Here is a 21,308-nt window from a genome sequence, read left to right as displayed (position 1 = left end):
AACAAATGAATAAATAAACAAAAATATGGGTATTAGATCCCTGAAACAAATTACTCACTTGGGAAACTCAATATTAAACTCAATATTAAAACTCAATATTTAAAACATATAGATATTTCACCAGTAAAGAACAGATAATCACAGATATATCAAAGATCAACATTATAGCACCTATATTTGTGAGTAGAAATTCATTCACCTCTGTAGATAGGAATAAAATATACAAAAATGATGCCTCTTGATACTTGAAGATAAAATCCCTGAGTTGTGTGGTGTGGCAGTTACCCTGCAAGAAGGCCCCCAGTGATTCCCATTTCCTAGTATTCACTCTCTTGGGAAATATTCTCCGTAAATCATGGCTAGCCTGTGTATCCAGTAGAATGTGGTGGAAGAGGTGGTAAGTGACTTCTGAGGCTAGGTTATAAAAGATATTGCAGTTTCTACCTTGATCTCTCCCTGGGATCACTTGCTCTTGGGAAGCCAACTGCTAGGTCTTGAATACACTCATGCAGCCCTGAGGAGAGGACACAGTGAGGAACTGAGGCCACTAGTATCATCTTGCCAGCCACGACAGTGTGTCATCTTGGAAAGTCTTTTAGTCTCAGTCAAGCCTCCAGATGACTGTAGTTCTGGCTGACACTCCTTTTAAAGATAGGTTTAATGTTTATTTATTTTTGAGACAGAGAGAGACAGAGCATGAACGGGGGAGGGTCAGAGAGAGGGAGACACAGAATCTGAAACAGGCTCCAGGCTCTGAGCTGTCAGCACAGAGCCCGACGCGGGGCTCAAACTCACGGACCTCGAGATCACGACCTGAGCCGAAGTCGGCCGCTTAACCGACTGAGCCACCCAGGCGCCCCATTTTAAAGATAGGTTTATTGAGGTTATAGATTATTTACCATAACATTCAGTAATCTTAAGTGTAAAATTCAATGATTTCTAGTAAATGTATAGACTTGCGCAATTATGACCACAATCTAAATTTAGAATATTTCCATCATGCCAAAATAAACCCCATGCCCATTAGCAGTTACTTCCCTCTCCTCTACCAGCCCCAGGCATCCACTAATGTATTTTCTGTGTCTATATATTTGTCTTTTCAGAAAACTCAATCTAAATGGAATCATGAAATATGTGGTCTTTATGTCTAGCTTTGTTTTTATTAAAATTTTATTTTAAGTTTGTTTATTTATTTTGAGAGAGACAGAGACTCTCTGTGAGCAGAGGAGGGGCAGAGAGAGAGGGCGACCAAGAATCCCAAGTAGGCTCTGAACCGTTAGCACAGAGCCCCATTCAGGGCTTGAACTCACAAAACCATGAGATCGTGACCTGAACCAAGAGCCAGATGTTTAACCAACTGAGACACAGGCATCCCTGTGTCTAGCTTCTTTTTAAGTGTCTAGCTGACATTTTGAGAGACTCTGTACTAGAACCTCCCAACTAAGCCACTACTGAATTCTTGATGTGCAGAAACTGTAGGTCTATTGTTGAAGTTAGCCACTAACTTTGGGGATAATTCATTACACAGTAATAGATATCTAGTACACATGAGTATGTGATTACTGCTGGGAAACTAAGTCCCTCTGACATCCGGTGTTCCATTAAACCCAGTCCCAGAGGTACAACATTTCTTACCATTAAAACTTGCGGACATGAGAAATTATACCTTACAGTTGTTTTGGCAGGTTCTGTTAATGACACAAAATTGATACTTTTAAACTGATACTTTTTCTAATTTTTAAAAGAAAGCCATTTCCAGATCAGAAGAAAGTATCCCCACTTTATTTTTAGGTCTATGCAAAAGGTTAGATGAATGAAGAAGAAATGAATTGTGGGCAATTAAAATGTGGTGGGTGGGCTGCTAAGGAAACTTGCCTGGAAGGAGTTTTGGTTGGTCAGATTGGACAACAAAAGGTTTGGCTGTAATTCCAGGAGACTTAGCCAGTTGCATCCCTGAAATGTTGCTATCAAGAAATCATTTAAAGGATTCAAGAGGGTAGAGAGGAACAAGTAGACGCAAGCTTCAGATTTTGAGTTGATACCAAAAGGAAGAAGGAAGAGGTTTACAGTTTTACAACTGTGCAATGGGTCAAAACTTCACGGAATGCTGTAAAACAAGAGCCAATTGTGAAATGGTTTAAATAATATGGAGTTAGTGACGTTCTTGACAATATCAGCATAGTTTATTGTTTGATGATGGTTTTGACTCAGTTTCTATGTAGTGAAAGTTGAAGATTAAGAGATTCTTCTAGAATCTAGTAGTAGCAATGGCTTTAAAGCTTTGAAAATATTTCTCTGATTCTCTGAGGGTGAAGATCAAAATCTTCACAATGTTCATTTTTTGTTATGCAGGTATTATTCACTAAAATACTAGCCTCTGTAACACATATTCAATTTTTCCCTGCTATTCAAAGTGCATTTTTATTTATTTATTTATTTATTTATTTATTTATTTATTTATTTATTTTTTAACATATGAAATTTATTGTCAAATTGGTTTCCATACAACACCCAGTGCTCATCCCAACAGGTGCCCTCCTCAATACCCATCACCCACCCTCTCCTCCCTCCCACCCCCCATCAACCCTCAGTTTGTTCTCAGTTTTTAACAGTCTCTTATGCTTTGGCTCTCTCCCACTCTAACCTTTTTTTTTTTTTTTCCTTCCCCTCCCCCATGGGTTCCTGTTAAGTTTCTCAGGATCCACATAAGAGTGAAACCATATGGTATCTGTCTTTCTCTGTATGGCTCATTTCACTTAGCATCACACTCTCCAGTTCCATCCACGTTGCTACAAAAGGCCATATTTAATTTTTTCTCATTGCCACGTAGTATTCTATTGTGTATATAAACCACAATTTCTTTATCCATTCATCAGTTGATGGACATTTAGGCTCTTTCCATAATTTGGCTATTGTTGAGAGTGCTGCTATGAACATTGGGGTACAAGTGCCCCTATGCATCAGTACTCCTGTATCCCTTGGATGAATTCCTAGCAGTGCTATTGCTGGGTCATAGGGTAGGTCTATTTTTAATTTTCTGAGGAACCTCCACACTGCTTTCCAGAGCGGCTGCACCAATTTGCATTCCCACCAACAGTGCAAGAGGGTTCCCGTTTCTCCACATCCTCTCCAGCATCTATAGTCTCCTGATTTGTTCATTTTGGCCACTCTGACTGGCGTGAGGTGATACCTGAGTGTGGTTTTGATTTGTATTTCCCTGATAAGGAGTGACGCTGAACATCTTTTCATGTGCCTGTTGGCCATCCGGATGTCTTCTTTAGAGAAGTGTCTATTCATGTTTTCTGCCCATTTCTTCACTGGGTTATTTGTTTTTCGGGTGTGGAGTTTGGTGAGCTCTTTATAGATTTTGGATACTAGCCCTTTGTCTGATATGTCATTTGCAAATATCTTTTCCCATTCCATTGGTTGCCTTTTCGTTTTGTTGGTTGTTTCCTTTGCTGTGCAGAAGCTTTTGATCTTCATAAGGTCCCAGTAATTCACTTTTGCTTTTAATTCCCTTGTCTTTGGGGATGTGTCGAGTAAGAGATTGCTACGGCTGAGGTCAGAGAGGTCTTTTCCTGCTTTCTCCTCTAAGGTTTTGATGGTTTCCTGTCTCACATTCAGGTCCTTTATCCATTTTGAGTTTATTTTTGTGACTGGTGTGAGAAAGTGGTCTAGTTTCAACCTTCTGCATGTTGCTGTCCAGTTCTCCCAGCACCATTTGTTAAAGAGACTGTCTTTTTTCCATTGGATGTTCTTTCCTGCTTTGTCAAAGATTAGTTGGCCATCCTTCTGTGGGTCTAGTTCTGGGGTTTCTATTCTATTCCATTGGTCTATGTGTCTGTTTTTGGGCCAATACCATGCTGTCTTGATGATGACAGCTTTGTAGTAGAGGCTAAAGTCTGGGATTGTGATGCCTCCTGCTTTGGTCTTCTTCAAAATTACTTTGGCTATGCGGGGCCTTTTGTGGTTCCATATGAATTTTAGGATTGCTTGTTCTAGTTTCGAGAAGAATGCTGGTACAATTTTGATTGGGATTGCATTGAATGTGTAGATAGCTTTGGGTAGTATTGACATTTTAACAATATTCTTCCAATCCATGAGCAGGGAATGTCTTTCCATTTCTTTAAATCTTCTTCAATTACCTTCATAAGCTTTCTATAGTTTTCAGCATACAGATCCTTTACATCTTTGGTTAGATTTATTCCTAGGTATTTTATGCTTCTTGGTGCAATTGTGAATGGGATCAGTTTCTTTATTTGTCTTTCTGTTGCTTCATTGTTAGTGTATAAGAATGCAACTGATTTCTGTACATTGATTTTGTATCCTGCAACTTTGCTGAATTCATGGATCAGTTCTAGCAGACTTTTGGTGGAGTCTATCGGATTTTCCATGTATAATATCATGTCATCTGCAAAAAGCGAAAGCTTGACTTCATCTTTGCCAATTTTGATGCCTTTGATTTCCTTTTGTTGTCTGATTGCTGATGCTAGAACTTCCAGCATTATGTTAAACAACAGCGGTGAGAGTGGGCATCCCTGTCGTGTTCCTGATCTCAGGGAAAAAGCTCTCAGTTTTTCCCTGTTGAGGATGATGTTAGCTGTGGGCTTTTCATAAATGGCTTTTATGATGTTTAAGTATGTTCCTTCTATCCCGACTTTCTCAAGGGTTTTTATTAAGAAAGGGTGCTGGATTTTGTCAAAGGCCTTTTCTGCATCGATTGACAGGATCATATGGTTCTTCTCTTTTTTTGTTGTTAATGTGATGTATCACGTTGATTGATTTGTGAATGTTGAACCAGCCCTGCATCCCAGGAATGAATCCCACTTGATCATGGTGAATAATTCTTTTTATATCAAAGCGCATTATTATTTAATAAAATACTTGCCTTAACCCTACGTATGAGCATGATGTTGAAATTTCTTCAAGTTTATTATTTTACTGTATGTTTTGTTCTGGTTTTTATTGAAATGTTTGTCTATATGTATTAAACCTTCTTATAAAAATGTATTTAAATTTGTTTTATTTAACCCTGCTTGCTTTATACCAATATATACTGATATGTGCTACATATATATATATATATATATATATATACATATATATATATATACACATATACACACACACACACATAAGACATATATACACATATATGCACACACATATATATATAAGAATTCTCTCAAATTTATTTGATACTGTGGCATAGTTTTCAGTTGCTAGTACTAAGACAGCACCAGTTTTTGCCTTTATGATACTTCAAGTATAACGTTGGTCTTCATTAAATGAATATTTTTGTGTGTGTTTTGTTGTCTACTATATTTTCACCATTTTTTTTTTTAGCTATGTGACTTAGTTCCTTTATTCATGTTTGTGGTATATAATTAAATATACAAAATCTGTGATTCCCTAGAACTTAGTATACTACACTACACTATATATGTAGTACTTTCCTCCACAAAACTACTGTAAAATATTTTAAACACTTTCATAAACACAAATAAATATGTGTACAATGAAAGGTACTTATCTACCCCATAAATTTTTCTTGCAAGACTGGGTGCTCTTATTCAAATCTTGACTTTCAGCAAATAAAGTAGAGTTGACCCTTAAACAATGGGTTTGAAATGTGCAGGTCCACTTATACACAGAATTTTTTTGATACAGTTCAGTACAGTAGATGTATTTCTCCTTACGATTTTCTTAAAAACACCTTTTTTTCTCTAGCTTACTTTATTGTAATGCATATAACATACAAAATATGTGTTAATAAACTTTTTTTGTTATCTGTAAGGCTTCCTATCAATAGTAGTCTATTAGTAAAGTTTGGGGAGAGTCAAAAGTAATATGTGGATTTTTTACTGCACTGGGGGTTGACTCCCCTAACCCCTGCATTGCTCAAGGATCAGCTGTGCTATGATTCAGGTGCTGGGAAACAGAGAAAATAAGATATTGATCCTGACATAAAATATCTAAGACTCTAGTTGAAGAAACGGACACAAAACAATAAATGATATATATGTGTGCCTCAAGAGGAGGAAGCCTAAAGTATTGGGGGGGGGGGGGATAAGGAAGGCTTTACTGAATAGGTGACTTTTTAAAAATTTTTAAAAATGTTTTATTTATTTTTGAGAGAGAGACAGGGTATGAGCGGGGGAGGGGCAGAGAAAGAGAGGGAGACACAGAATCTGAAGCAGGCTCCAGGCTCTGAGCATTCAGCCCAGAACCCAACGACTCGGGGCTTGAACTGGTGAACCACAAGATCATGACCTGAGCTAAAGTCGGGTGCTTAACAGACTCAGTGAGCCACCCAGGTGCCCCTAATAGGTGACTTTTAAACTGAACTGGGTTTATAGGGTCAATAAGAGGAGGAAGGGCATTCCAGACAAAGCAAAGAGCATGAACCAAGACAAGCATAAAAGAACATAGTATGCTCTGAAAACAGCAAATAGCTCAGTGGGGCTGGAGAATAGTGGATGTGAAGGAATATCCTGAGATAAAACAGGAAGATTCCACAGAAGCCAGAATGAATGGGTTTGTCAGCCAAACTAAGGAGGTTAGACTTTAACCAGCAAGGGGTGGAGATTTTAAGTGGAGGAATTTTTTCCTTTAAAAAGGTTTCTCTGGCTGCATTGTGTTGGAGAGCAAAGAAATGGAAGGCAGTCAAACTAGTTAGGAAGCCATTATGGCAATTGAATGAGAAAAGATGAGGTCAGAAATGAAAGTAAATAGCAGTGGGGAATGCTCAGGGTCATGAATTAGGAACCTCGGCATGGGACCCTTAGATATGGGCTGGAGCAGAAGGAGCCCAAAGTGGCTCTGTGGTTTCTAGTCTGGGTGACTGGAGGAAGTTATGCCACTAAATGAAAAATAAAAGGGAAATGCCCTAGGTTGCTGGGAACTATCTTTGACTCCTCCTTCTCTTTTCCAGGAAACACACTGCCAATCATTGCCAGGCCTTTGCCTCTTATCTTCACACCCCTCTCCTCTCCCCCACCCCACTTCTAATTATTTTTCACAGTGCTACAAAGTCATCTTCCTAAAGCAGCTCTGATTGTAGAAATTTCTGCGCAGAAACATTTGATGGAGTCCCCACTGCATTCAGAATGAAATCTAAACTTCTTAACGGAGCATTCAAGACGTCCTTGTTCAGGCAGGCTACAAGCTACCTCTTGGATACCCTTATGTTGCTAAGTATCATTTCCTTTCCCCGCTCTATATATCATCTGCCCCAAACATTAATCTTTGTTCTCTAATACATCCTGTCATTTTATACCTCTAGATCACGCTATTTTCTCTATTTGAATGCAGTTCCTTGTCCATTCCAACCTGCCAAAATGCTACCCAGAGTTTACGTCACTGTCTCTGTAACACTTTATTCATTCATCCCCTTAGTCAGAAGTATTCTTCCTTTTCAGTGGTGCATAGACTATTGTGTCTCAATCCCAACACTTTGGGCATTCTGCCTTTTTAGATAGTTGTGTCTTGGAATCCCTTCTATTCCCTTGCCCATACCTTTACACAGTATAGGTTCAAAAATTGGTGATGAATTTACCTGGAGCAGGGATCTGATTCCTGTATCAACCACCCAAAGTTTAGCATACAGTGGAAAAATCAGGTGATTCTGTGAATCCATGACATCACGCACGAAAAAGAGTCTAGAGGAGCCACCTGTCTCTAGGGGGCCCTTTCGCTATCTAGAACATCCGTGACAAACGGTGGGAGCAAAATAATTTGCTGTCAGGAGAGTACGGCTTCTCCAATAAGTTGCAAGATGCCTTTATTGTTTATGTAAAAATAAATACCTTACGTACTTAAGTGTAAAAAAGCCCTACAGGATCTAAGATTTTCCGAGGTGGAATTTCCCGGTGACAGGCGTCCTCCTGAGGTCAATTGCCCAGACCATCACACAGTGTACCAGGGAGTGGATTAAACACAGAGGCGTGTCCCCAGAGAACTGCTGCGTGGCCCTGAGCGGCCTCTGCTCCGCCCCGCCCCTATTGGCCGCAGCCGGGAGGCTCCGAGGGAACTCCCGCAGGTCTGCGCGCGCAATCCCGGGACAAGGGTCCACGCGGCGCGCGCAATTGCCCTGGAAACCACTGCGCGCGCACGCGCAAATGCGCGGCGGGGAGCGGGACTGAGCCAAAAGCCTAGCAGCGGGAGGAGGGGTTTGCCCTCCTACTCTACTGTCGCTCCCTTGGGGGTGGGCGCGCGCACCGCCCTTCTCTTTCGGGCGGAGCGTCCTTTCCGGCACGCTCCCGGCTCACGCGCTACCTCGGCACCACCCCCCCCCACTCCCGCCCCCACCTCCGCCCCCGCCCCCGCCGTACACGCACCCTTGCGCTCCTCCCGCATTTGTGCGCCGGTGCAGCAGGCAGTGGGAGCATCCGGGCATTTCCGCAGCCGAGCGGCGATCCGGGCGGCGGCAGCGGTCGAGGAGCTCCCATGGCAGGGAAGAAGAAGGGGGAAGGCAAGAGGGGGGCGAGGCGTTAAGCCGGAGCCGTCGCCTGGTGGGTCCCCAGGGAGGCGGAGGGGGAAGCGCTCTCGCAGCCGGGCGCGTGGCTCGTCGCTCCTCTCGCGCAATCCCTTGTCAGCCCGGGCTTCGGAGATGCATCTGCATCAGGTCCTCACCGGGGCTGTCAACCCTGGAGACAACTGCTACTCTGTGGGCAGCGTCGGGGATGTCCCCTTCACGGTGAGCGGCGTCCGGGTACTCGAGAGGGAGAGACCGGGGGTTGAGAGCCCCTGTCCCGGCCCACGCCTCCCAGGGGAGGCTGTGAGTTGCTGGTGGGCCCCAGTTGCGCCCCCTTTGCAGCCCAATTTCGGGGGGCGGGCGTGGGACTGTGAATCCCTGGGCTGGTGTAGGAAATTACCCGTCAGGGGAAAGGATTAGGAATCCACCGCGCCGTCTGCCCTCAGCAAACGGGCCCCCAGGGATGACTGGACTAGAAGGTTCCTCTCCTAGGGCGGCCCTGGGTCTGCGGTGGAGGAAGATGGTTGCAGTAGCTGAAACCCCAGAGTGTCCTTTTCGCACCTGCTCTCGGCGTGGAGGCGAAGACTTGGTCTTGTCTCGGAGCATGAAGGCGATGCTGCACCTGGCTCCCCTTGCCCGCCTGTGGCTTAAAACCTGATACGACCCGATCTTCTGTATCTCCTGATATGCAGAATTTTAATTCGAACAAGGAAATAGGGCATTTCATTCTTTGCCCCCGAAAAAAATCTAAATGGAAGGGTTAGAGTGACAGTGGCTTGGAGAGCTTTTTATCACGAGATCAGTTTGGTAACCTTCCTAGGTAATATTTAATCCGTTTGCAAGGTAGGCTGGTTTATTTGTTTTTAAACTAAGGCAATGCGAAAATTTTATAACCGTTTTTTTGTTTGTGCGGGTAAAGTGTGTGTAAACAATAATGTATTCGAACATCTTTAATACCTCGATGGAAAAGACATGTTTTCTCAATGAGCTTGGACCATCAGTCCTTTTGGAGAATGGATGTTGTTATTACAGCTAATTCCAACTAAGCCCTAGAACCTCTTTTTACCCATAGACGGACTCCCAGGGATCAAAACGAGTTCCTTTTCTTTATTAAATTTATTCAAGATCCTTCTTTAAAGACACTGTAGTCATAAGATCTTGATCAAATACACATCGTTATTGATAGCTTGTGCTTGATAAAATTGGAAATAGCTTAATGGTATGTTTTTTACACAAGGAAAACACTTTGATGTCTGCTCTCCAATAGCATGTGTTTAAAGCTGCAGAAATAAGAAAAGCTCCAGCAAAACTGCAGAATCATTATGTAGCACAGTGCATTCTGGAACAGAATTTATCTATCGTTACGATACATTAAAAATAACCCCATAAGATTGCCTTTTGGCCATTTTAATTTTTAAATGTAATCCACCACGCTTTGTTTCAGTTTAGAATGAACCTTTATGGATATAATTTGGCTGACTTATTTTGTTACACATGACCTATCAGTGGTGTCATCTGTGTTTTGTATCTAAAAATCTGTGTAGAATTGAGCTGGACTTCAAGTGTATAGAGACAGTTTGGGGCATCGAGAGAGGAAATTCCCCTCTCCCCAGTTCTGTAGGTGGGGAGAAAGTTCCCTAGCCTTAGAAGAGTAGGCTTCCTTCATCAAGAAATCTGGAGCCTTGGATTATAGGGTATTTCCACACTATCATGGTGGTGGTAGTTTTCTGTTTCCATCTAAAGTGGAGCAGTGTCTCATTGTGGGAACAGTGCAAAGAGCTAAAGAGGTTCAGATGCAGTCTGGAAAAGCCAGTGCAAGAACTGTTAGCATTGCATAGGTGTGGTTATGATGTAGGCCACCCATGACCAGGACCTTGAGATCATTTTCAAGTCTTTTACCACCTCCCTAATTCAACCTGTCACCAAGGGTGGCTGACTCCTTACAGTGTCTATCAGATTTATCCCTTTTCATCTTCTTAGTTACCATCTTATTGTAGTACTTAAATTGTATTACTTAAACACTTGTAAACTAGTTTTCCTGACACTCTGATAAGTTCATCCTCCACTCAGCTGCTGGGATAATTTTCTTCAAATACCATTTCACCATATCATTTTTGGCTCAAGAATATTAAGAGTTCCTGTTAGATGTGTTATGAGATTTCAACTTGTCAGATATTCTTTTGTCATCTTTGACATTATTTTTGATTATATGTACTCCTCACCTTGGCCCCTCTGCTGTAGACCTACTAATCTTTCTTACTCTGTCCTACGTTTTTATGTTGCAATACAAGAACCCTTTTTATTTTCCTAAATATAACTCAAAATTTACTTCGTTTAGGATGCCTGCCTAGGAGTCTGATTATTTTGGCACTTTGGCATTTACAGATACATGCTGCACACCATATCATTTTAATATCTTAGTTTTGAATGAACTGATCTGGTTATAATTTCATCATGAAGTAGAAATGACCTTTTGGACTCTAAGAAGAACAGATTTGCTTAAAAAAAATTGAGAACAAGCTGTTTTCACGTACTCTAGAACCAACTTAACAATCAACTGAATGCCTACATTAGTATAGTAAAAATAAATAATAAAAAAACAAAAGTAAAGCTCTTTTACATAGAGTGTGCCATTTGCTTTGTATAGCAGTCAGATGAAAAACTTTAGTTCTGGGTCAGATGACTAAAAAGGGGACTGGCCAGGACTGGAATGGAGGTCCTGTGACTTCTCATCTGGAAGGATTTTTTCTGTAGTATGTTTCTTTCGTATCATAGTACTTGCTTAGAAGGGTATGTGTATGTTTGAAAGGCACAAACGTGGCCAATGTGGAAAGAAAGACTGTCTTGCAAGTAGACAGTGGGTTTTAGCTAATGATATCTTTGATGATAACCTGAGGATCTTTTCAAAATAGAGTAGATCATTTATTTCAGAGTTTATAAACTGCAAGTTTTTAAAAAAGAATTGTTCTAAAAGAATTTTGAAGTGTTCGTAACATTGTAATTGAAAAACAGTGTGTTATATATATTGCACTGTGCGTGGTGGGTAGTGGGTGGTGTGATCAACTGGGTTGTGAATGACTGCTCATGTCACCATGGCCCATTCTGTGCTATGTTGTCATGGTGGTGCAGTTTGTAGTGGACAGTCCCAGTGATGTGTGTATCTGTAGTGCTAACATGTGCTAGGATGGTTTTTCACTTGTGTTTGGGCAGTTAGTGGTTTTTAAAAGCAATTATGATTTCATAAGTGTGGTTGTATATATTATCTTTTGATCATTCAAGATCTAAGTTCTGGAAATACTGTTATCCTGTAGTAAATCAGGTACCGGCTAGTCCAAGGAGATGATTTTGCCATGTATGAGCTTTGTTGTCTGTATTTGGTCAGTGAGACATTCCCAGCTACCTTCTTATAAGTGAATGTTTTAGAGCTTAATGTAACAGATAGTGTTAATTTTCCTTAATTATGTTTTTATTGCTTTCCTGAAAAATAGTCTTTAGGTTTTTAAAATTTTTTCTGTAAGCATTAAGATATCAATTAAAATAATGATGGTGCATGATTATTAATACAGTTTAACTTTTTTTCACATTTTGGCCTTAAGGGGTACAGACTGTATTTTCAGTTATATAGGGACAGTTGATGTTACTCCAGTCTGATATGAATTCAACACACTAATCAAAGTTTAAAAAAATTAGTCATTTTCACTCCCTACCAGGGTCATATACTGGTAGAGATTAAAAATGATATACATAATTATAATGTAAGGCAGATGAAAGAGATCACATATAGTTGGGAAGATAAAAGATTTCATGTTAAGATTGACAGTTGTAAAGACAGAAAGGTATTAGGCCTTTTTGAATGGCAAGAACAACAAAAGCCAAGGAATGGTGTGATATAACAGGTAAATTATTGGGTGACTATTCCTTCACGAAACAATTAAAAAAGCCCCCACAAGACTACCTTAGTAAATAAGAAAACACCCTCAGAATGTTGAAAAATATAATTAGCAAATGTTACCTATAGATTTTTAGCGCTTTTGTTTTGTTTTTTTTTTTCTTCAAGTACCACCAGAAAGTTAGTAATGAATGCAAAAACATTCATTTAAACGTTAGAAGTTACTGTTATATGACCTTTTCCCCCCTGGCATTTAGATATATTTTAATTCTACTGTGGTATAATAACATTCCAGTCCTAGAATTATGTCAACACCAAATTTGGAAAATGATCAGCCTGTTTATATCCATTTAGCAAATATTTGTTGAGCACATAGGTCTATGAGGCTCTCTGGAGATTAACAGCAACAGCAATATCAAGAGAACAAAAACACATAGTACTGATTTCGGGGAGTTTATTGAAGAAGTATGGGAACGTGCTATCTGCTTAGAGTTAAGACATGTACTTAACCACAGCTGGCTGGCTGTGTGGTGTTGTGAGGCACTTACATTCTTGTGGGAATTCAAGAATAAGAGATCACATTTGGCCGGGAGAGTGGGGAAGTTGGACAGAAGAATGCTTCTTTAGCTGGTGGGTTATCAGTGTCTATAACAACTTTTACAGCTATTGACAGCCTGTGCTGATAGTAAAGGGAAAGACAGCAGTCAAGAATTTAGAGTGGGGTTGTTTTCCAAGAAAAGACAGCTGGTTTATTCCTGTTTATGTACATTGATACCTTTCAGAGTTTTTTTGTGGGCATGTGTTTGGTGTGAACCTGTAGGTAGATAGGAGGTTATTTAAGTTCTTACTTATGTCCCTGTGTAGATTGTTAGTTAGCCTTCCTGCTTATAGCAGCTACCGAGAAACTGTGGTACAAGTCCCAAATAATGCCCCCTTAGAAATGAGTGGTCAGAGACCAACAACTTAAGTGACCTTGGATAAAGTATTGAAACTTTTTTTAGGGTTTTCATCTGTAAAATGAGGTTCTTAAATTAGGTTCTTTTTAAGTATTCAGACCTTGAATGAGCATTGTATGGATTTCTTTAGAAATTTGTAAGAGGCGAAAGGGAAAATGGACCAGAACTGTAATGCGGTTGTGGTGAAGTTATAGTCTCTTGTATATTGCCTCTCCACTTATAAGACAGTTGGTCTGACTTTACAGTTAGGGATGTCCTTTCTGGCTCAAGGAATAAGCTACGCAGAGTGTTTATGAAATCGTGTGTCTTCTTTGGGCTCACAGTGGAGAAGATGGCTCTTGTTTATGATTGTACCCTCAGTGGATGGTAGATAATAGTTGCCCCGGACTGTCACAGTGCAAAATGAAGTGGGAGATGGGGCCAATGTGATTGTATTCAGGTTTTTGACCCTGTAGATATACTTACTTCTCTACTTTATGTTCTTAGGATTTGAGGTATTTATAAGATGACTTTTGAAATTACAATCAGTACCTTACCTTGGGTCTTGGGAAGTTTTTAGAACAAATCAAAGTCTCAGTATTTAATTATCAAAAAGAGCACAGGGTGTTGGGTTACAACCGCAGTGGCACAGTGGAAAAACAAGTCATGCCTGACCAATTTAATTTCCTTCTATGACAGAAAGCAAAGCAGTATTTAAAAGGGGATAATGATAGAAAATATCTGTAATTCACATTTAATAAGGCTTTTCAAGCTTGTGGGTTATTTTTTAAAGAAAGTTTGGAAGTCAAATATTTTAATAGAAATGTTAGTGTTTTCAGTCTTTTTGACTTTGTAGAATCCTTTTGTATTACATTTTTGCTCTGAAACCCTAATTCATTATGTAACAGGATATAGAACCTGTTATTGAGGAAGCAGGTGCAACTTACACAGGTGGTATGACTGTATTTTCTTTCTCTTAGATATAGCTCATTGTTACCCTGGGACTTGATGCATATATGTGAACCCAATTGCCTGTGCTTTTTCTTCTCAAAACTTCTCATTTCATGATTGCTAAGGGCTTGTTTAATGCTCTCCTCTCCTCCCATTCTAAGTGCCTGCAAAATAAGATGTTCATCTCCTATCCCTCTGATAGAGCAGTCAGTAGGTATAAAAGGGCCAGTGCATAGAGGGAGACTCCTTTAAACACTAAGTACATGATAAGTTGGTGGAATGATTTGAAAACTATAAATAATACCTTCTTAGATTATCAGTGAAGACATTCCTTTAGGGCCACTTTCTCTAGAAAGTCAGGCTTCTCAGGATTTAATTTAATTTGTACTAAGTCATGATGTCTTCATCCTGTGGCTTTAAGAAAAACCGGGAAAGGGCACCTGGGTGGCTCAGTTGGTTAAGCGTCCAACTTCGTCTCAGGTCATGATCTCATGGTTCAAGCCCTGTGTTGGGTTCTGTGCTGACAACTTGGAGCCTGGAGTCTGCTTTAGATTTTGTGTCTCCCCCTCTCTGCTCCTCCCCTGCTTGCACTCTGTCTCTCTCTCAAAAATAAATAAACCTTAAAAAATTAAAAACCCAGGAAACTTGAGACCATATGGGCATTTTGCAAGGTGGCATGGATGGACCCAAAAAATATATAGAAGTTTTGGCTTAGACTCAGTTCAAAGATACACGTAGCTTATATGGTAGTTGTAGTTCAGGAACAAAATAGTAACATTTTCCTAGGAGTAATGACCTTGGTTTTATGATATGCTAGCTGTGTGTATATTTTGGAGGATCTAATCAGAAGGAGATATTCAAATTATACTGTACTCTACCCATAGCATCTCTGTCATGCCTTTAATGTACATAAATTGTCAGTATTTCCAGCAAAGGCCATTTCTTCCATTTATACTTGTGATTTTAAACTGGGAGCAGTTTTGCCCCCTAGGGGGCATTGGCAATATCTGGAGACATTTTTGATTGTTGTGACAGGGTTGTGGGGGGAGGACAGACATTTCCTGGGGAGAGGCCAGAGAGCCTGATAAATGTCATACAGTGCAAAGGACAGCCCCCCACAGTGTCAATATTATAGAAGTTTTGAGAAATCCTCATTAATAACCTAGTTCTTATCCCCTTTAATCTACTCAAGGGCATTGTGTCAGTTTCTCCTTTTCTCTCCCGTAAAATTGCTTTTTCTTCTTATTGAAATACTTTCTTCAATAGCTCTCTTGGTTTTCCTCTACTTCCCTTACCTGCTCCTTCTCAGCCTGATTCCAAACTTCTGTATCCAGCTGTTTCTTTGATATATCCCTCTTGAATGTGGTTGGTATATATTAAAAAAATTTTTTTCTTTTTGAAATGGTAGTATTAATGTTGATCTTGTATTTTAAATTTATTTTATTTTTTAAGTTTATTTATTTATTTTTAGTGAGAGAGGGGCAGAGAGGAGAGGAGAGAGAATCCCAAGCCTGCTCTGCACTGACAGGACAGAGCCTGAAGTGGGGCTTGAACTCAGGAACTGTGAGATCATGACTTAAGCCGAGATCAAGAGTGGGATGCTTAACCAACTGAGCCATCCAGGTGCCCCTATTTTTTATTTTACAAAGAGAGAGAGTGAGGGGGGGGGCGGGGGAGAGAACACGGATCGGGGAGAGGGGCAGAGGGAGAGAGAAAGAATGTTAAGCAGGGTCCACACTTAGCATGGAGCCTGATGCAGGGCTTGATACCACGACCCTAGGATCATGACCTGAGCTGAAATAAAGAGTTGGTCGCTCATGTGACTGAGCCACCCAGGCGCCCCAGTGTCGATCTCCTATGTTAAATTGGCACATAAAATGAAATGTTTTTAGTTTAGACCTAGTACAGGAATTTTAGATCTGAGAATTAAAGGATTTAATCAAAGACACAGCTAGACCTGTGGCATAATTAACACTGAAATCCAAGTTTATTCATATGGCCTTGTAGGTAATATGAAAAATGCAGGAGAAAGATAAAATCATTTGTATTAGTATAACCAGAGATAACCCCTTTTAACATTTTGGTAAATTGGACATAGGCCTCATGGAGGAAGCTTATATTATTGATTTGAGAATGTTTATCTGTACTTTTTTCTTGAATAAGTTTTACATAGTTATTTTTCTAAGAATTTATTCTTCTGTGTAGATTTTCAAATTTCTTCCTATAAAATTGTTCACAGCAGCTTATTATCTTTTTAAGGTCTGCAGCATCTGTTGTATTGTTTCTTTATTCTCCTTACTGCCATTTATTATTTGTGACTTCTCTTTTTCTTTAGAAGTTTATCAGCTTTATTAATGTTTTATAATAACTTGCTTCTAAGTTTACTGTTTTTTTTTTTTTAATTTTATTTATTTTAAGAGGGAGAGCATGCATGAGCAGGGAAGAGACAGAGAGAGGGGGAGAGAGAGAATTCTAAGCAGGTTACTTGCTGTGAGCACAGAGCCGGATGTGGGGCTGGATCACACAAACCAAGAGATCATGACCTGAGCCTAAATCAAGAGGTGGACATTTAACCAATTGAGCCATCCAGCAAGTCGAATGCTTAACCAACTGAGCCACTAGGCGCCTCCTAAGTTTACTAGTTTTATTACATGTTTATTTTTTGTTTCATTAATTCTTATTTTTAATTATGTCCTTCTATTTGGATTAATTTTGCTCTTTTTTCCCTAACTTGTTGAGATAAATGCTTAGCTCATTTCAGTCTTTCTTTCTAATAAATACATTTAAGAATGTAAGTTTTGGGCCACCTGGGTGGCTCAGTTGGTTAAGCATCTGACTTCGCCGCTCAGGTCATGATCTCGCTGTCAGTGAGTTTGGGCCCCTCGTTGGGCTCTGTGCAGAGAGCTTAGAGCCTGGAGCCTGTTTCAGATTCTGTGTCTCCCTCTCTCTCTGCCCCTCCCCCACTCGTGCTCTGTCTCCCTCTGTCTTTGAAAAATGAATGAACCTTAAAAAAAAAAAAAAACATAAGTTTTAGGGGTGCCTGGGTGGCTTGGTTAAGCATTCAATTTTGGCCCAGGTTGAGTTTGAGCCCTGCGTTGGGCTCTGTGCTGACAGCTTAGAGCCTGGAGCCTGCTTCAGATTCTGTGTCTCCTTCTCACTCTCTGCCCTGCTTGTTTTTTTTTTTTTTTTCCTCACTCTCTGCCCTATTTGTTTTTTTTTTCTCTCTCTCTCTCTCCTCTCTTTCTCTCTCCCTCTCTCAGAGATAATAAATGAATAAACTTAAAAAAAAAGTTCAGCGGTGCCTGGGAGGCTCATTCAGTTAAGTGTCTGGCTCTTGGTTTTGGCTCAGGTCATGATCTCATGGTTCGTGAGTTCGAGTCCTGAGTTGGGCTCTGTGCTGGCAGTGCGGGATTTGCTCTTACTCTCTCTCTGCCCCTTCCCCAGTTGTGCATGCTCTCTCTCTCTCAAAATAAATAAACATTTTTTTTAAGTTTAAAAAATGTAAGTTTTATATTCTTAAGACCTACTGTATCTTCATACCACAAAGCTGTGTTTTAATTAGTAACTCAAATAACTTGGAAGTATGTTTCTAAATTTCCAGGTACATATATGGAACTTTTCTTTTTTTTTTTTTTTAATTTTTTTTTTCAACATTTATTTATTTTTGGGACAGAGAGAGACAGAGCATGAACGGGGGAGGGGCAGAGAGAGAGGGAGACACAGAATTGGAAACAGGCTCCAGGCTCTGAGCCATCAGCCCAGAGCCCGACGCGGGGCTCGAACTCACGGACCGCGAGATCGTGACCTGGCTGAAGTCAGACACTTAACCGACTGCGCCACCCAGGCCCCCCTATATGGAACTTTTCTAGTTGTGATTCTGCTTACTAATTTCTAGCATAGCTGTATTGTTTAAACAGCATATGACATATACTTACAATCTTTTTAAGTTTGTCGAAATTTAAATTGGTCAATTTTTATGAATGTTCCATGTATGCTTAGATGTGTGCTCTGCAGTTGTTAGGTAGAGTGTTCTACACGTGTCCTTTAGGTCATTTGTTAATCATATTATTGAAATCTTCTGAAACTTTACTGGTCTGCTTATTCATTTTCTTACTGAGAGATGTATTAAAATCAATGAGTTATAGATTTAAATCCCTGTTTTCTTGTAGATTTGTCAAATTTTGCTTTATTTATTTGTGCTTACAAATTTAAAGTAATTATATCTTCCTGGTGAGTTGACCTGTTTATCATTATGAAATAAACCCTCCCCCCCTTTTTTTTTATTTGTGGTAACTTTCTGTAGTCTACTTTATCTGATATTAAAATAGCTATCTTGAGTTTCTTTTGGTTAGCATTTTCCAAGCTTATCTTTTTCCATCCTTTTACTTTGAATTTTTCTGTGTAGTTGCATTTCAGAATTGTGTCTTCTAAATATCCTATACTTGGATTTAAAAATTTTTTGTGTTAACTAGAACTTAAAATTTTTCTAATGCTTATTTATTTTTGAAAGAGAGAAAGAGCACGCTCAGGGGAGGGACAGAGAGAGAGAGAGGGAGACACAGAATCTGAAGCAGGCTCCAGCTTCTGAGCTGTTAGCACAGAGCCTGACACGGGACTCAAGCCCATGAACCATGAGATCATGACCTGAGCCAAAGTCAGACGTTTAACCGACTGAGCCACCCAGGCACCCCCGAACTTTTAATTCACTTATATTTAACGTTATTACTGACATGTTCATGTTTAACTTTCCCATCTCATATTTGTCCCCTTTGCTCTTAGCACCCCTTTTTCTCCTTCCTTCCCTCTTTTGAAATGATTTTGTTTTCATTCTCTTTTTTCCCTGTAGTAGTCCTAAAGTTGTATACTCTGTTTCTATCCTAGAAATTACAACATGTATTCTTAAATTGCCATTTAACTTGCCAAAGTCTGCTCAGGCATGACAGTCCTTCAGGCAATACAGGGACCCTTTATAACGTTTTTACTCTTTTCCTGCTTATGATCTCTCCTTCAGTGATAAGTCTTCATGTTTATAAATCCTGTAAGATCTTATTATTATTTGACATAGTTGGTACTTATTTACATTTACCTATGTATTTATTATCACTTTATTCTTTATTCCCTCCTGTGTCTTTCACATTCCATTTGGGATCATTTTCTTTCTTCCTGGAGAGGCTCCTATAGAATTTCCTTTGGTGTGGATCTGTTGGTGTTGTAATGTCATCTTTTGTTTGCATGAACATGTCTTCATTTTGTTTCATTCTTGGGAAGGTATTTTTGCTAAGTAGAGAATGACAGTATTTTCTTTTCAGCACCATAAAGATGTCAGTCCTTTGTCTTCTGGCCTCTGATGTTTCTGATGAGAAGTCGGCTACCAGCCTACTGCTTCTTTAAAAGTTGTATTTTTCCTATAGCTTCTTTTAGATTTTTTTGTCTTTCTGAAGTTTTACTATGTTGTGTCATAGTAAAATCTTGTGAATGTGTGAATCCGGTTTGCGACTTTTGAGATTTTTGAATCGTGAATTGATATTTTGTATCAAATCTGGAAAAATTTCAGGTAATATCTGTTTAAAAATTGCCTCTTCCCCATTGACCTTATGAGAGTAATATATCAAACATATATTGGACCTAATCACTTTATTTCTATATCTAATATCCTTTCTCTTCTGTTTTCTTTTTTATCCTTCTTTGCGGCATTCTGGATGGTTTCTTCTAATCCATTTGCTAATCCTATTTCAGTCATGTCTAATTTGCTTTATTGCAGTTACTGCACTGACTAGTACTAGGTTTTATTTGTTTTTGTAATGTCCTATAAGATGGAGCAAATTTCCTTCTATTCCATTTTTGCTGGAAATTTTTATCATGAAGGGATCTTGAATATTGTCATATGTTTTTCCTTCACTGATTAATATGATCATGTGATTTTTCTTCTTTAGACTGTTCATATGGTGGATTACATTGATTTTTGTGAGTTGAATTAGCTTTGTATTACTTGTAGATTATCCTTTTTCTTTATGGCTAGATTCAGTTTGCTGGTATTTTATTGAGTCGTTTTGCATCTCTGTTCATTAAAGATATTGATCTATAGTTCCCCCCCCCCCCACCCCCTTGTATTGTTTTTGTTTGGTTTGGTATTGTGCTGCTGATTTCATAAGATGAGTTTGGAGGTATTCATTTTCTATTTTCTGTCAGGGGTCATGTAGAGTTGTAGTCATTTATTCTTTAAATCTACTAAAATTTCTTTAACAGTTAAAGGACTATTCAGGTAATATATTTCATCTTGGGTGAGTTTTTGTAGTTTCTTGTTTTAGAGGAATTAGCATTTTTGATCCATTTCTTTGTCATATTTATGTGTATAGAATTGTTTATAGTGTTTTAGTATTACCTCTTTAATGTGTGCAAGATTAGTGCTGGTATTCCTTCCTTTGTTTCTCATATTCATAATTTGTTTCTTCTCGCTTTTTCTTTGTCTTCCTGGAGGTTTATGCATTTTATTGTTCTTTTTCAAAGAAGCAGATTTTTTAAAAGTTTATTTATTTAGTAATCTCTACACCCATGTGGGGCTTGAGCTCACAACCCTAAGATCAAGAGTCACATGCTCTTCTGACTGAGCCAGTCAGGCACCCCTCAAAGAACCAGATTTTTATTTCATTCATATTTTCTATTATTGTTCTCTTGTCATTTTCATTGATTTCTGGTCTTTAATATTTCCTTTCTTCAGCATGCTTTGAATTTGTTTTGCTTTCCTTTTCTAATTGATTAAGATGGAAGCTTAGATTACTGATTTGAGAGTGTTCACCTGTACCTCTTCAAGCATTTTATTGTAGCCACTTTAATGTTTTTTTTTCTGATAATTTTAACATCTAGGTGTGTTGATTGTTTTTTTCCTTTACCTTGTGAGTTGAGATTCTCTTAGTTCTTTGTATTGCTGAATAATTTTGGATTGTAACCTGGACTTTTACTTATTTTTAAAGTTTATTTATTTATTTTGACAGAGACAGCGAGCTGGAGGGGGCAGAGGGAGAGGAGAACTCCCAAGTAGGCTCTGCACACGCGGTCA

At 39.3% G+C, this 21,308-nt stretch overlaps 1 protein-coding gene across 4 annotated transcripts in view; it reads left to right on the top strand.

Annotated features, from left to right (window-relative positions):
- The first annotated feature begins 8,324 nt into the window (after window positions 1–8,324).
- The window catches only part of DMXL2 (Dmx like 2), a 153,457-nt gene continuing 140,473 nt past the window's right edge, over window positions 8,325–21,308 (top strand). For 3 of the 4 annotated variants that reach the window (XM_025919826.2, XM_025919824.2, XM_086710685.1), the window contains exon 1: window positions 8,326–8,698. In XM_025919826.2, coding sequence (XP_025775611.2) covers window positions 8,612–8,698 — 87 coding nt within the window. In that variant the 5' untranslated portion in view covers window positions 8,326–8,611. Of the gene's footprint in view, window positions 8,699–21,308 lie in introns of all 4 variants that reach the window. The other variant, XM_086710686.1, reaches the window with a different exon arrangement.

The sequence above is a fragment of the Puma concolor genome, chromosome B3 (assembly GCF_028749965.1).
Source record: "Puma concolor isolate L17-30 chromosome B3, mPumCon1.1.hap2, whole genome shotgun sequence".
Classification (NCBI taxonomy): domain Eukaryota; kingdom Metazoa; phylum Chordata; class Mammalia; order Carnivora; family Felidae; genus Puma; species Puma concolor.
Note: the sequence above shows the minus strand (reverse complement) of the source record. Positions and strands in the feature narration are given on the sequence as shown.